Genomic DNA, 16,164 nt, shown 5'->3' on the forward strand with positions numbered 1-16,164 from the left:
TATCAGATCTTATATATCTGTCTTCTAAGGCACTTTTTATTATCAATACACCTATATCTTGGTTTTACTCTAGGTCTTTTTCCTGACAACCTGGCAGAGAATATTTGTTTTGCTAGTCTTTGCTCCCCCATTCTGTTTAAGTGACCATACTACTTGAGATTAGCTCTGCTAATATTCTCGTTTTTAATATGATATTGCCATTGATGCCATCTGTTCACACACACACACCCTAATCTTTCTCGGAGCTCTCATATCTGTGGTTTCTAGTCTTTGGTTAAATGTTTTATTTCTAACTCAGCTCTCAGATCCGTAAATTTGACTTCCTACTGAACTTATCTGCGACACACACACACACACAGAACACAGTCGCTCAAGCTTGGACGCGAACAGGCGTGCCTGAAATCACTCCTGCTTTTACCTTGATTTTGTGCGGTATCGAACAGAAAAATTGTATGTATCTAGTATCGATTGATAGCTCGTACAGTGCTCTATTTAACAGTGAGTAATTTACTCTATTGTTTCATAGCTATAAGCGCGTATGACTGAAACTTTATTCCATCTTTTTGAACTGAATACTTCTGTGGTCAGACTATCTATTGTTCAGCTATCTCAAACCGGCCATAATAGGATTAGCTGCTACAGCACGGGCTAACACCTTCCCCTGCCTCCTGTTGCCACTGCGAGGTACAAAGGACACAAGAAACAACCCCCTGAAGCCTAATTCAACGGAAGCGTCACTTCTAGGAACAAAACTGTAAGTACACATTCTTAAACTTTGTTTCTTAGAAAGCGTAGTAGTTCAATAGGAAAGCAATAACTCACACAACTTTAAGTAATATTAAGATGGCGGCACGGGACGAATTAGAGTTCGAAAAAGCCCTAGATCTGCTGCGTAACGTTGCCAAAGTAAGCGGCAATCTCAGAAATGTTTTAAAAAAGGACATATTAGCAGCAGTAAGCGAACTAACAAAGCTATTTAATAAAATGAAAACTGCAACTAAAGTATCGATAGTACAACAGACTACAACAAACAACCAGGGACAGCCTAACTTAGCTCAGCTATACTCGCAAGTAGTTAAAAACAACGCTAAAAACAAAGACGGATCCGAAAACAATCCTTGCTATAAATTAATAGTCAAACCGATAGCTCAACAAAGCTATTTAATAAAATGAAAAATGCAACTAAAGTATCGATAGTACAACAGACTACAACAAAAACAACGCTAAAAACAAAGACGGATCCGAAAATTAATAAATTAATAGTCAAACCGATAGCTCAACTAAACAGCGAAGAAACCATAAATCTCATAAAAGAAAAAATAGACCCAAGAAAAATAAAAATCGGAATCACAAAAATGAAAAGTATTTAATAATGGAGGAGTGTTAATTGAATCAAGAGAAAAGACTGCTGTAGACTTGCTACATAACGAAATATCTAAGGAATGCAAAGACACATTAGTAGCAAATCCCAGTAAGAAACATCTTCCAAGGTTGATAATATATGATATTCCCAGTGAAACAGATACTAACAACGCAATAGACTCAATCCGCATGCAGAACGAAGAACTCCTCATCGGCGACAGAAATTTATCATGACAAATAAAAAAACGAACAAAAGAAACTTGATTATAGAAGTCGATCCAACGGTGAGAACCAAACTACTTATAACCGGTGTCAAAATCCTATGGAGAATTTACCATTGCGCAGACTATGTAAGCGTTCTGAGATGCTTTAACTGCAATAAATTTCACCATCATACACGAGACTGCAGGCGGGAAAACCACCTGTCCCTTCTGCTCTAAAGAACATAAGTTCAGCGAGTGCCCATGAAATAAGTCAGAGATGAATCGCATAAATTGCCAAAGTCACAACAAGCATGCCAAAACTAAAAATGACAGCAAACACATGGCATTAAGCAAAGACTGCCCGACATACAACTACTACAAACAGCACAAAATTCAAAATACAGATTATGGAAAGCAATAATAAAGCTTGTAGAAACAGTACTACTTCCCTGGCATGTCTTCAAATAAATCTACAACGCTCTATCAAGGCTGTCAATCACTTAACAGAACTCATAAATAGGAAAAATATAGGACTGGCATTAATACAAGAACCCTACAACATCAAGAACAAAATATGCGGCTTTCCAAGTAATTTTAAAATAGTTTCCAAAGGATCTGAAAGAAAGAGAGTTGCAATACTCGTGGTCAAACCTGAAGTCGACGCAATATTAATTTCTCAGCACAGCAACGAGGACTCGGTACTTATTGAAATTACGTACAGAGGAATTAAAACTTTTGCTGCAAGTATGTATCTAAACTATCACACCGACATAAAATATGACTTAGAAAAAATAGGCGACATCATGGATTTTACCATCAATCACGGCTTAATTATGGGAATAGATAGCAACGCCCATTCGGTTTTATGGTTTAACGAGAGCACAAACAATAGAGGTAAAAAACTGGAAGAGTTCATAGTATCAAACTCCCTACACATACTAAACGACGACAGTAACACTCCATCATTTGAAAATACCAGAGGAAGCAGCTTCATCGATCTACGCTGGCAAACAACGCTATTTTACCCCGGGTTTCTGAATGGAAATGCGAAGAAGAGGAAAGCTGTTCTGATCATCGCATATTAAGTTTTAATATCAGTAACAAAAATATAAACGGAATAAATAACACAAACCATCGCATTAACATCAAGTATTTCACCAATCTAGAGATATTTGCTAAAGTATTAAAAACCGAATTTTCATGCCTGATCTCAGAACATCATTTTAATGCGAACAGCGAAAAACAGATCAGCTTAGACAAGAACCTAGCCATCTGGGCATCAGCACAAACTGATATAGCCTTCCTTGCTTCTGAACTTTCATTAAGACAGAAAAAATCTAGCGATCAAACACTCAGAACAACCAAGAAGCTAAACATAGATGGAAAAAAATCAGTACCATGATGGAACGACGAACTAACAGTCCTAAGAAAACGTGTGAACGCACTCAGACGACTATACCAAAGAACATACAATAACCAAGATTTAAGAGAGAGCAGAAGACAGAACTACTATAAAGCCAAATACAGCTATCAGTCCAAAATTACAAACGCGAAAACAGAATCATGGAAAAAATTTTGTACAGTTTCAACCGTATCGAATCCTTGGAATTGCATATATAAATTAGCAGCAAGCAAGATCAAGACAACACCTATACTATCAACTATCAAGAAAACAGACAGCACTTACCCTATAAACTTAGCAGAAACTGCAGCTGTTATGATGGAGAAGTTTATTCCCATCATTCATCGTCATGTTGATCCATGACGATGAATCAACAGATGAAGAAATTCACAAAACTTACAAAGAATGGAAACAGATATAGACTTTCCTGACGAGGATTAATTTGCAACTAACGAAATCGAGTCAATATTAAGATCGATGGATCCAAGAAAAACTCCTGGCGAAGACGGAATAAGCAGCGACATACTCTTAACAGCGTTTCTCGAATTCATAACAACAGTTTACAAAATGCCTAAAATGAGGACGATTTCCTTCAATATGGAAACACTCAAAAATCATACCCATAATCAAACCAGGAAAAGAAACATCAGACGAAATTAACAAATACAGATCAATCAGCCTCGTAAACGTTGCTGGCAAGGTATTAGAAAAACTTCTAATAAACCGAATAATGCCCCACGTCTACCCAAGAAACTTATTAAGCAGCAATCAATACGCATTCAGACTTCAGTCCAGCACAGTAGACGCAATTATGGAAGGGAAGTTCGCAGAACACAGTCTATAGCAAAAAAAAAGATGTACTACTGATCTCACTCGATGTACAAGGAGCCTTCGATGCTGCTTGATGGCCAACCATAATCAATTGATTAATAGATTTAAAATGCCCTAAAAACTTACTCTACCTTACAAAAAATTATTTTTCAGACAGAAGAGCAACTATGACACTAAAAATCACAACTGTAACGGGAAAAAAGTCAAACGAGGCTGTCAGCAAGGTTCCTGCTGTGGGCCAGGTTTCTGGAATATCCAGTACGACTCTCTTTTAAGACTTCCTGTCACTACTGAAACAAAAGTCATAGCCTTCGTCGATGATAATGATTCGGGGACGCGACGGCTCACAATTAGAAGTAACGGCCAACGAAGGACTCTTTAAAATTGCAGAGTGGACACGCGAGAAGAAAGTGACCTTCAATAGCACCAAGTCTAAAGTGCTCCACATCTCACGAAAAAAATCAAAACAACCTGTAACAGTCTTCCTAAACGGAGAAGTTCTCGTGGTAGTCAGTTAGCTAAAATACCTGGGAGTAACAATAGACGAAAAATTCACTTTCAATAGGCATATCTCATATGTTGCCGAAAATAAAGCTTACAAATAGTAAACTTCCTAGCTAAGTCGGCAAGGAATAAGTGGGGATTAGGCCAACGAGCGCCGAATACGATATATACCGGTGCTATACTGCCACTGATATCCTATGCTGCACCTGCCTGGAAACATACACTAAAATCAAAGATAAACCGACAAAAACTAAACAGAGTTCAACGTCTTATAGCCATACGCATAATTAAAGGATACAGGACAATATCTTTCGAGGCAGCTTGCGTTATTGCAGCTCTAACACCGATCTGCCTGAAAATACAAGAATTATCTCTCATATATGAAGTCACTTCCGGAAGATATATCGAAAGTTACAACATCGATCCAAATTGCTACGAACATCCTCTTCACTATAGTAAGTGGCCTCACCCAGCAAAGAAAACAAATATTAAGGAGAAGGAAAGCTCTGAAAGTGACGAATTCCAATTATACACTGACGGAAGCAAAACCGAAAGGAACGTCGGTTGTTCGTTCACTGCACACAACAGACAGTCCATTATACAAGAACACTGTTCTAGACTGCATCTTCTCTGTTTTCCAACAACCAAGCAGAACAACTTGCCATAGTTCAGTCACTCACATATCTCCAGGAATTAGAACTCAACACCTCTCAGCAAAAGACAGCAACAATTTACAGCGATAGTAGAAGCATTATAGACGCCATAAAAAACCAGAACAACCATATTGCATTGATAGAACAGACAAGAAATCTGGTTCGAAATCTCACTCTAGAGGGATGGGAAATCAATTTCTGCTGGGTGAAAGCGCATAGGAGAGAGCGGATCAGTTGGTTAAAGAAGCAGCTAGAAACAAGTTATCAGAAATTCTCGAAATCTGCAATAAAAACACTTGCAGAGGAGAAAAGCCTAGACATGTGGAAAGAAGAATGGAAAACATTAAAAACGGATCAGCAACAAAAGAATTCTTTCCTAGCATCAGAAACAGACTCCGGCTGAAAAGACATGCCATTTCTCTAGGTTTAACCAAGCTACTAACGGGAAAACTAAGACACTACTTACACAGATTCCATATCCCGGAATCACCATCGTGCATTTGCAGTCCACACCTCCAACAGACTGTTGACCACATACTTTACGACTGTCAGCTATTGGACTCCATCTGGATGCCCCTAATGCAACACGTCATCACTTCCGGAGACAAGTGGCCAGTGCGAAGACAGACTTATCGAAAAGTATTACATAGAATTAATTAAATTTGCTAATAAAATCAACTTCCAATCCCTGTGATCTAACATAAATACTGTTATTATGTGAATTATACTGTAATTCATAACATATGTATATGAAAATTGATACAAAAATATAAATAGAAATGTTAATCAGTACTTGTAAGTTACATATAATATAAGCATTGTAATGCAATGGAATATGTAGGAATAAATTACCTCCTGGTAGGGTTACTATTGGGAGGGAAAAAAAACATGTTCGTATCCCTAGGGTACGAACATGTTTTTTTTCCATGTTTATTTTTTCCATGTACGAACATGTTTATTATACATGTTCGTACCCCTAGGGTACGAACATGTATAATACCTGAAGACTGATGAATTCAGGAAATATTTTTTAATGAACGCTATAGCTGTAATGAAACAGCGCATTAAGCCAGTTTTCATTACAGCTATAGCGTTCATTAAAAATATTTCCTGAATTCATCAGTCTTCAGGTATTAAAGAGATTTATACATATAACTAAATGTATAAATAAAATGCAATATTTTCATAATCAACAATTGCTTTTTAAAAATTAACTAATTTTGAGGGAGCATACAAAAAGTTATTAGTTTTTCATTAAAATTAAATGTTCACCATAACGCCCACTGTAGTACACTGGTTTATTATTTTTTTCTACTTCCAGAAATATAGTTTGAAAATTCATAACAAAAAATGTTAAAATATTAGAAATGTTTTTTTTTTGTTTGTTTGTTTGTTTCAATGATATTCTCACTCACGAAAGTTTATAAATCTATAGTGCACTAGTACTATGGGTGGCCAAGGGTTAGATAATTCAGGAACTTTGTTCTAGAGCTCAAATGTGACGTGGACTTTCTCAACTGACTTTAGCCGTTCGATAAGCTGGGTGGTGGTAGGTGGTCTGATGTCGTGCAGTGAAATTTACACCTGACTTTATTATCGTACTCAAGGTCGTCTTTTTTTTCACATGAATCTCACAGGACCCGTACTCCGTAATCCAAATTTAAAGAGGTAAAACGTGATAATTTATTATTACAGTGAATATTTTCATGATGTTATAATATTGTTCAAAGATAGAAATGTAATGATTATCGAGATATTTGATAAATTTACAGTAATCAAATGAGAAAATTCTATGATTTCAGTTGGAAGATGATCATTTATCCAATGCGAACCCCATTGTACTAATACACTACAGATTTATGACTTTTCTGGATGGGAGTTACATCGAGTCCAAGCCGAACCCAAAAATCCCACATTTGGGATGCATATTTCAAATACAGCATTTATGTAGCTTAGGCCCACTGTAATGAGTACCGCTTCATCATCTTGCCGGTTCCCTTTTCCTTTCTTGGTAATTTTGTAGTGGTGCCCTCTCTCTCTCCGTTTAAGTTAATGAACTTCCTACAGAAAGTACATAATTTTATTAATTTTTTTAGAAATTTCACGAAGGACGAATAGCGCGATATTACCATAATTCTGTAACTGTTTGAAATAGATTCGCCATTTATTACTTTTTACTGATCATTTAATCCCGCTCAAATACTATCAGGTCAACTATGTGCACATATATCAGTTATAATACGATTTGCCTGCAGTAAGGATGTTTAAGGTTAGGGTACCCACAAAAAAATCATAGTTTTGAGGTAAAAATAAGAAAAAAAAATTATATTATTTTATTTTTATAAAGTTTATATTCCGTAATTTTCGTATTTAAAAACTTCCTACATTTTGAGTTATCTGAACTTTATATTTATCATTTAAATGCTCATTAAATATGCAAAAACTTTTAATTGTTATAACTTTGCTTGTAATTGTCATAATTAAAAATTTTTAAAAGTAAATTATTTAGATTTAAAAGCTCTAGTTAACATCACTTTCGTAAGTAAAATCAATTGTGAGAAGAAATTTTATTGGTTCTTGCTACTATTGCTATATTGTGAGCTACTTTGAAATAAGCCAATCAGAGCAAAGTTTACAACACCAATATGGCTGCCACTAACTGGTGTGTTTTCAAAGCTTTCCTGGTGGCTTTTAAATATTCATAGAATAATAATAAAGTATAGTTATAAACTTTAAATTGGTTTTTCTCTGGTTTGTAAATTTTAACACATTGCAGTTGGTTTTTGGCAAGATATCTTAAAAATTATTAGTCCTAGAATATTAATTAAATTAAGGGGATATTAAATCCCACATAGTTTTAAAACCGAATAAGAAACTCAAAGATTGGAATCAGAGAGTTTCTTGCCGAATATAGTAAACTATAAAGTATCGGCGAACACTAGCGTTAGCCAATGCAAGTGATCCTAGTACGTAGTACAATACTGGGCGGCTCGTTGCAAAGGTGGAGGAAGAAGTTCAGATCGCTATTCTTAGGTATTTTCCATAATGTAAAAACACATTTCCTAGGAAATGTATGCTGTTATTACATTATGGAGGGAGGTCACTACCCAGACCGGTTTCAGCCTTTTTTGAGGCTTCATCAGTGAGTAGCTAGACCTAATACCAAAGTGTATAGCGAAAAGAACTTATGTACTTTGCGAACGAGTTTTCCAAACAGGTGCAACCATTAAGTTACTTAAGTATAAAGAGCTAATAAGCTTCATTTCGGCAATGAAAACATTACTTAAATTTATACTTTATAGTTTACTATATTCGGCAAGAAACTCTCTGATTCCAATCTTTGAGTTTCTTATTCGTTTTTAAAACTATGTGGGATTTAATATCCCCTTAATTTAAGTAATGTTTTCATTGCTGAAATGAAGCTTATTAGCTCTTTATACTTAAGTAACTAGAATATTAATTTTTTTCTAACACAGCTTAATATATCCAGGAAATGAACTAAAATTATAATCATGATATGTATTTTCATTTTTATTTTTTAAGTTTATTTTTCAAACATGAAAGATTTGTGTAATAATCATTATATGGACAAATTAAATTTCATAGCTTTAAAGGAACTGATATTTGCTCAATAAATTTAGTTTATATTATTTAATAGACATGATAGAATATCTGTAGCAAATTTGAACTAAAAAAAATTGTTTCATAAAAAAAGTGACACAAAAAATTCAGAATTTTCAAATAAAAATTTCATTTTTAATTAATTAATTAATGTTATATAATTAATAATTATTTTCATTTATTATTTAATAATTAAAATAAAATTTAATTAATTTTAATATTTTTCCAAATCCATGGTACACCCTATCCTTAAGTAATCTACTTGTCATAAGGGATCCACGTATATTTTTGATGTATTTCGTTATTATCTGCCTAAAGGCAGGTTCAGGATTCTATGAACAACAGCTTTTCAGTCCAATCCATTTTCAGCCAAATTGTATTCTCACAGCTAAGAAGTGTAGGGGATAAATACATTGATTTTAAGTTCTTTAATGAGATGTGTATTTTGGCATATATTTGTAAGTTCGGTCATAGTAAATCATCCTATATTTATTCTCTTTGGAATAGTTTTTCGTAATTTAACTTATCTGTGAATGAAGACTTCTCTAACAGTTGTTTGACTAATACTGATAGTTAAACAGTTGCAGAAACCATGATGCACTAATTGTCTTTCATTCATTTTATTCATTGTTGCTCATTTAGCCTTTAAGGCTTACCAAGTAAATTACTCGATAAATCTTTCGGTGAGTTATAAAATAACATTAAGCAGAGATAAAGCTGTCTTCTCAATGCGCATAATATTTTAAATCAGTTGTGCTGAATGGTTATTTAATTTCTTAAAAAAATAACATCATTGCTTTAAATATTATAACAGAGCTATCTTGCTTTAGAAATCAGTACATTTTACTTATTCTCGCAATCGTCGAGAATTAACGAATGACGAACCAGAGCAATCTATGAAATCGGCATTCCCTATCAAATGATCTTTATACTTCTGTCATGTGGTCAACTCGCGATCTGTATACAACAGCTTTTAACATATATCAGCGAACTCTGTTACTCGCCCCACACAAAGCAGGATACTCTTAGTGCATCAGTCAATTTTCTCGATAGCTGTATGTCCTTCAAATCTTTAATTCCATATTCTTAAAGCAAAGTTCTTAAAATTATTACCACTTTTACATTGCAAATAGAGAGATCCGTGTAGATTCTTATACTAAGTAAGTAAAGATCACTCAAAAACCTAAAATACTTCCATGACAACAAATTTGATTCTATTCCTTTGTTGATCTTTGTTCTTTTGTTGTTAAAATCGTATCACGAACATATTAAATGAAATGTTTGTCCATATTTTATTATAAAAATTTCAATATATATTTACTTTACAATATATATATATATATATATATATATATATATATATATATATATATATATATATATATATATATATATATATATATATATATATATATTAGGAGTAAAATAACCAAGTTTATAAAATTACTTGGTAACCCTAATATATATATATATATATATATATATATAAGAAACATGAATTGATTTTTAAGTGTAATTGCAATGTATTTCTTATGTAAGTTTTTCTTTTCTATGTTTTAATTAGGTGGCTTTAATTAATAAAATGATGAATTCCACCGACGATGAGAAAGTTCCATTGCTCCTTCATTCTTCCCATAATACTAAGTCTTCAATTCCTTGTCTTTTGAAGTATAACACAATTCTACCCAGAAACCAATATTGCCGTGTCGTGGAAATGAAAATCCCACCTGATTTACCAAAACAGGATGGCAAGTTGTCAGGATACGCACCAAAATTTTTGATTATTAGACAGCAGTTAGAAAATGTGATAAAAAACAATACATTGAAGAAATATTGGTTAAATATTCAAGAATGTTGGAAGCCTTTTAGAACGAAACTAAAAATGTGGTTTCGAAGGCTGATAAATGTTCTTTCGGAAAACATATCTGGATTTCTTTGTCTTACCATGATTGGAATTGTAGCAGGTAAAAACCACCTAATATATTATTGATGCTTAGCAAGATAATGTAATTAATATATGTCATCAGTTGCATGCGCATTTCATTCTTTAAAACGAAAAATTCCCAAATCCTAATTATTTAAATAAATATAGTAAAATTTTAATTACATAACGATTTAATGAAAATTCTCTTTCATTATATTCATTTCAGTTCGTCATATTACTTCGAAGCAAAATTTTAATTTCAAGAAATTAGTTTCGTACAGTTAATACGTATTTTAGAAAAATGTTAAAACTGAAAAAATAGTCATGGAAGAATAATGGGCTAAATTTGTGCTCGTTTTTTATATATTTTTTTCGAATGACATTTATATTAGATATTTTTTCCTCTGATAATTAATTCGAAAAACCAGCCGCTTATTAATCCAAGTCGATGAAAGCACTCGAATATAAGCTGAGTATTTGAAATATAATTTATACTTGGACATTTTAAATCTCTTATTTCTTACAGTTGTTAAATAACTTATGAGAGTCCAACCGAACTTTCCGGATAAAGCAGAGACTTATCCTACTCCCAAGAAAAAAAAAAAAAATGTCCAAGATCCTTCCATTTCTTTCAACGATATGTCCCAATAAGTCGATAGGATTCCATAAAGAGTTGATTATCGGTGCTGTATCATTGGAGAAATATTTCCCCTATGTGAGAGCTATTTCAAGAAGTCAATAAATAATAAAAATAGGATGACCAATAAAAACAATATTTTTTTTTTGGAAAATATACTCTTTTTTTTTTTACATTACGTTTTTTTGTTAATACAATGGCCCTTTTATATTACGTATGTTCTGTGTTTCCTTCAACTTTAAAAATATTTTGCTTAAAAAATACACACACACATTGTGTAAGCCTTTTATTTTAGTAACATTCCTATTTTCAGGTATTGTAGCTAATGTTATTGACATAACCTCTTCTTGGCTTGCTGATCTTCGTGAAGGAATATGTTATCCTAAACTCTGGTTGAATAACATTCATTGTTGTGGAATTAACAGTAGCACTTGTAAACAGGTAAGCAGTGACTTTCATTACTTACGATCACTATTTCATTGTTTTTAGTTATCCATCTCTGTTTAGTAATTGAGAATGTACAAATTTGAGTGAAAGTTTCAGAACATCTATCACTTTAAGGGAAAACAAAATCTTTGGCCTCTTTGCTATCAGCTCTGATGCCTGTGTATGTATTTTGATATATTGTTTGATACGTAGGCCAGGCATAGATGAGAGAGAAAGTAAACTTGAAAGACGTACAGTATTACTTCGTATATTAGAGAGTTACAGTCTCGAAACCTTTTGGCTTAGTACAGAGATCGCCAAGAGTAAATTTTATTTACTTTGAATTAATATAAAAATAAGCAGTTTTATCCAGCGGGAAAAAATAGTTTTGTTTTAAAACATCGTCATTATTACAACATAGAGTTATTTGTTTTTCTTATATTAATAACAAATCCCCCCCCCTTTTTTTTTTCTTTTGCTTTCTCTTTTTAGTGGCTTCCATGGCCTTACATATTCGGGTACAACGAAGATGAATACAACGTTTCCTATCTGATGTACGTATTATGGAGTGTTCTATTTGCAACAATAGCAGCTTTATTGGTCAAATATTTTGCACCGTATGCTAGTGGTTCAGGTGTTCCTGAGGTCAGAATTTTGCTTTAAGTTTATTATTAGTTAAAATTATATATTATCTAATTATAGGAACTTAATGATTTTTAGGATTATTTTAATTTTGTTTTCCAAAATCATGAATTGTCGCGTCGTAATTCAATACTTCATTATGACTACATAAAAAATTCGATAAAGTTATTGCAGGTCCGAATCCCGCTACGGGCATGGATGTTAGTGACCACCCCACAAATTCCAATTCCCCACTCTGTGTGGAAAGGGAATTTGTGTCACTACCACTTCTTCTAGCTGAAGGCTTCATTCCCAAAACCCTATGTGGTATGGGAATGATCATACGGCATCCAGTAATGTCAAATGTGGATAATTAACAATTAATTACTTCATTATCGAGGTAATTATTCTGAATAAAAGTTGTTTTGCATAAAAGATTTATATTAATAAACATAAATATCTCTTATATTGATATATAGAGAGAAAGAGATACAGTTTATTAACTATACAGGTGTCGTCATCTCGTCTAATAATCCGAAACAGTATTATATGTGTGTGTATAATTATATATACAATATATTCTTTGACTGATTTAACTGAGTTGAAAAGTTTAAAACCCGGATTTCTTCGGGAATAATGAAAAAAAAAAAAAAAATTAACCTGCGCCAAAGATCTATTATCGGAAATTGGCCAATAAAAAAGCAAAACAAAAAAGTCCTATCAGAGCATTAAGTAGTTTTCCAGAGAGCGGAGTTACTTAAGGACCAAAGGTTTTAAAACTATAGTACTCTTGTTCTAGTGACTAAACATAGAAAACTTCCAAGCCACTTCTGGTCTCCTGCAAGGTGGAAGAGGATAGTCTCATTTAACTGACGACGAAATTTATCTTCATTCATATACATCCATACCCCCAGTAGGAGTAGAACCTATAGGTTATAGTAGAGATACGCTATCCACTCAGCTAAGCAAGACGTTATTTGGTATAATTACTATTTTATAGGTTGTTCTGTATGTTTTCCGTATTAAAGATTTGTTGAATATGAAAAATATCGAGAAAATTAAGCACTGATTTTTATGTATCAGAAGACAAAATATGTCCAATAGTTTTCGCATATAAACTAAACAGGATTCAAGGATTATTTGTAGTTTAATTCAGCCCATCCACCTCACTAACTATTATTCACAAGTTTACACTTTTCATGTGTGGTATACTATTATAAAAAATGAAATAAACTGGTCCACAGAAAATTTAGTGATCATAATTTCAGTTGTCTAAATTTGTATTACAGACAGACAAAAAGGCTCTTATATAATTATTTAATATTCACAGGAAAGGCACTTCATGATTCGTCAATTTTACTAGGAAAAAATTTGGGAGCTCTTGCGTTTTCTGAAAAAAACATATTCCGTTTCTTTATCCGATCACTTAAAGTCTGTCACTTCTTTTCCAATATGTTTAGATATGTATTTCAACTCCTGAAGTATTGATAATCTTCTGAAGCGTAATATCGTTTAAAAGTTACGAAACCTTATTGATAAAACTAGTTGCAAGTAATTATCTTGATTTCAAGCAACCATTCGCCTCAGGAAGTTGTATGCAATATGATTATTTGTATACACAATGCAAAGTGGTTAGGGTTAACAGAACGCATGGCAAACGAATTTTGATACTTGGATCGTAGATATTTCTCTTCGAACTAAGAGATCTTTGCTCCCTTGTACTAGATAATTGCATCAAAGAAAGATTTTATGAAGCTAATGAACGAACATTAAACAGCTATTCAATTTCTTCCTAGTGTGTATTACAGAATATATTTTTGGTAGCAGAACTTTGTGCATAACATATAGTGTTGATACTTAAAATATTAATTAATTTGATTTTTCAGTTTTTGCATTTAATACTGCTTTTATTTTTTTTTCCCATAGGGGAAAAATTGCTGACAAAAACTATTTGCTAGTAATTATATTGATTTTAAGCAATCATTCACCTCAGGAAATTGAATGCGGTATGAATATTTGTATCCTCTATATGTAGTTAATTAATTAATTAGTGTATGATGATACAGCGGCCGTGAGTCCCATATGGATAGTACGGCACCATCTTATGAAACCAACATGAAGCTATTGGTTATAATGTATTTTTTGTCTGTAAATTGCGTATGTTCTCCTACCGATTTGCCTGTTCTGAGGGACGAAAAAAGAGCTTTGCGAAGAAAAAACCCTCTACCGCCGTATGAGACTGGCTAACTCACCTTTAGTCGAAAGAGACCAGATAAAGGTTCCTCACGTCATGGACGGGAATCGAACCTAGGTCTTTCCGACCAAATGGTTTCGTCTATACCGACTGAGTTACTCAGGTTCTTCTATATGTACAATATAGAGGATACGGGCAGTCCCCGACTAACGCAAATCCGGAGTCCGGACGATCTTGAGAAACGTCTCGTATTCTCGTGTTTTTTTTTATTTATTTATGTAACTGTACTGTGATTTACAGGGCTAAATAATGGACTTTAAAGATCAAGTGGTGAGTGGTACATCCACTCGTAAACCTAACACGCATCTCGAGATGAAATTGAAAATCATTAAGAATTACGAAAGCGATCAAGATTGCATTTCTATCACGTGACTTTTAAGCTGGCTACATCAACTGTGAATATAAGCATTAAAATATTAGAAATATTTTAAATTGTTTCAAAAATATATTTCAAATTTATGATTTTTTATTTATGTTATTTATCATGAAAATTTTCTTTTAAATTCCATTTATTAGCACTTTACATTATATTTCTAGCTTATATTATAAACTTCTATGGGATACTATCCCCTTCAGAGGCCGATTTGACTGATGTTAGTAGTTTTGACTTACAGACAGTCTTTTGGAACGCAACCTATATGTAAGTCGAGAACTGCCTGTAGTTCCCCTTTGCTGTCTCAACAGTTATGAAACTAACTGAAAAATTCTATAATTTCAAATTGGTATGGGAGTTAATAATTAGTAATTAGTGGTAATGCTCAGGGCCAATCTTAGGTATTGGAAGATCCATTTAAATCCTGTCAATTCCGTAAGCAACAACAAAAAAAAAGCTGTTTTTAAGAGCCTACAAACCGTTAGTTTCCTTGTCCTCTTCGCACCACACACTTGAGTTTCTAATATAATCGAGAGGATTTCATCTTGGATCAGCCAAGAGGTTCCCCTGCTCAATGGATTTTAGTAACCTGTATACGTATTGCTAAGTGTTGGACATGTTATTGAAGAAATTATTAAGTCGAAATCTGTCAAATTTAGCAAAATGCATTATGTATTAAGAGATCTTTTTTTTTAATTAACTCACAGTGTGTTAGATTTAAAATAAAATTTTCTTATTGTTTATTAAAAATAAATTACTTTTACATGATAAACTTAATTTGTGATTTTATTTAGGTTTAAGTGCATATTAAGTTATGGATTCCTTGTATAAAATATTGTTTTATCTATTTACTAGATCAAAACAATTCTCGGTGGCTTTGTACTTCGAGGCTGTCTCAGTAAAGGTACACTTCTCATTAAGTCTTTAGGTCTAACTTTAGCTGTAGCAGCCGGCCTCAGCTTGGGAAAGAAAGGTTCATTGGTACACGTATCCTGCTGCATCGGTAACATATTTGCTCATGTATTTACCAGTTTCAAGACTAGGAAAAAAGATGTAGGTACACAGACAATGTGTTTATTTAATTATTCTGTATTATACCACATTTCTTTTGGAAAACATGCAAAGCATCTCGCCCGAAAAATCTTCCATTATCAAGTGCTTCAAACTAAACTGATGCGAAATCTCTTCGAAGTCAACTTCGAATAGTGCACTATTTTTGAATAACCAAGTTCATTTGGTGCGACCTTCTTTATTGGCAAGTTTTTCAATTGAAATGTAGCTGGCGTTTATTTCCTAAACGCTATTCGTCAATTTTTTTTTTTTTTTGAATCGAGCAATGACCCTTGGTAGATA

At 33.2% G+C, this 16,164-nt stretch overlaps 1 protein-coding gene across 1 annotated transcript in view; it reads left to right on the plus strand.

Moving 5' to 3' along the window:
* Positions 1-628: 628 nt before the first annotated feature.
* LOC150106683 (H(+)/Cl(-) exchange transporter 5-like) overlaps positions 629-16,164 on the plus strand; it is an 89,034-nt gene continuing 73,498 nt past the window's right edge. The window contains exons 1-5 of the mRNA XM_090393453.1: positions 629-754; positions 10,141-10,540; positions 11,451-11,578; positions 12,056-12,208; positions 15,667-15,864. Of these exons, the coding sequence (XP_090249579.1) occupies positions 10,159-10,540; positions 11,451-11,578; positions 12,056-12,208; positions 15,667-15,864 (861 nt within the window). The 5' untranslated portion in view covers positions 629-754; positions 10,141-10,158. The remainder of the gene's footprint in view (positions 755-10,140; positions 10,541-11,450; positions 11,579-12,055; positions 12,209-15,666; positions 15,865-16,164) is intronic.

The sequence above is a fragment of the Typopeltis vanoorti genome, chromosome 5 (assembly GCF_054136105.1).
Source record: "Typopeltis vanoorti isolate ZY-2024b chromosome 5, IOZ_Tvanoo_1.0, whole genome shotgun sequence".
Classification (NCBI taxonomy): domain Eukaryota; kingdom Metazoa; phylum Arthropoda; class Arachnida; order Uropygi; family Thelyphonidae; genus Typopeltis; species Typopeltis vanoorti.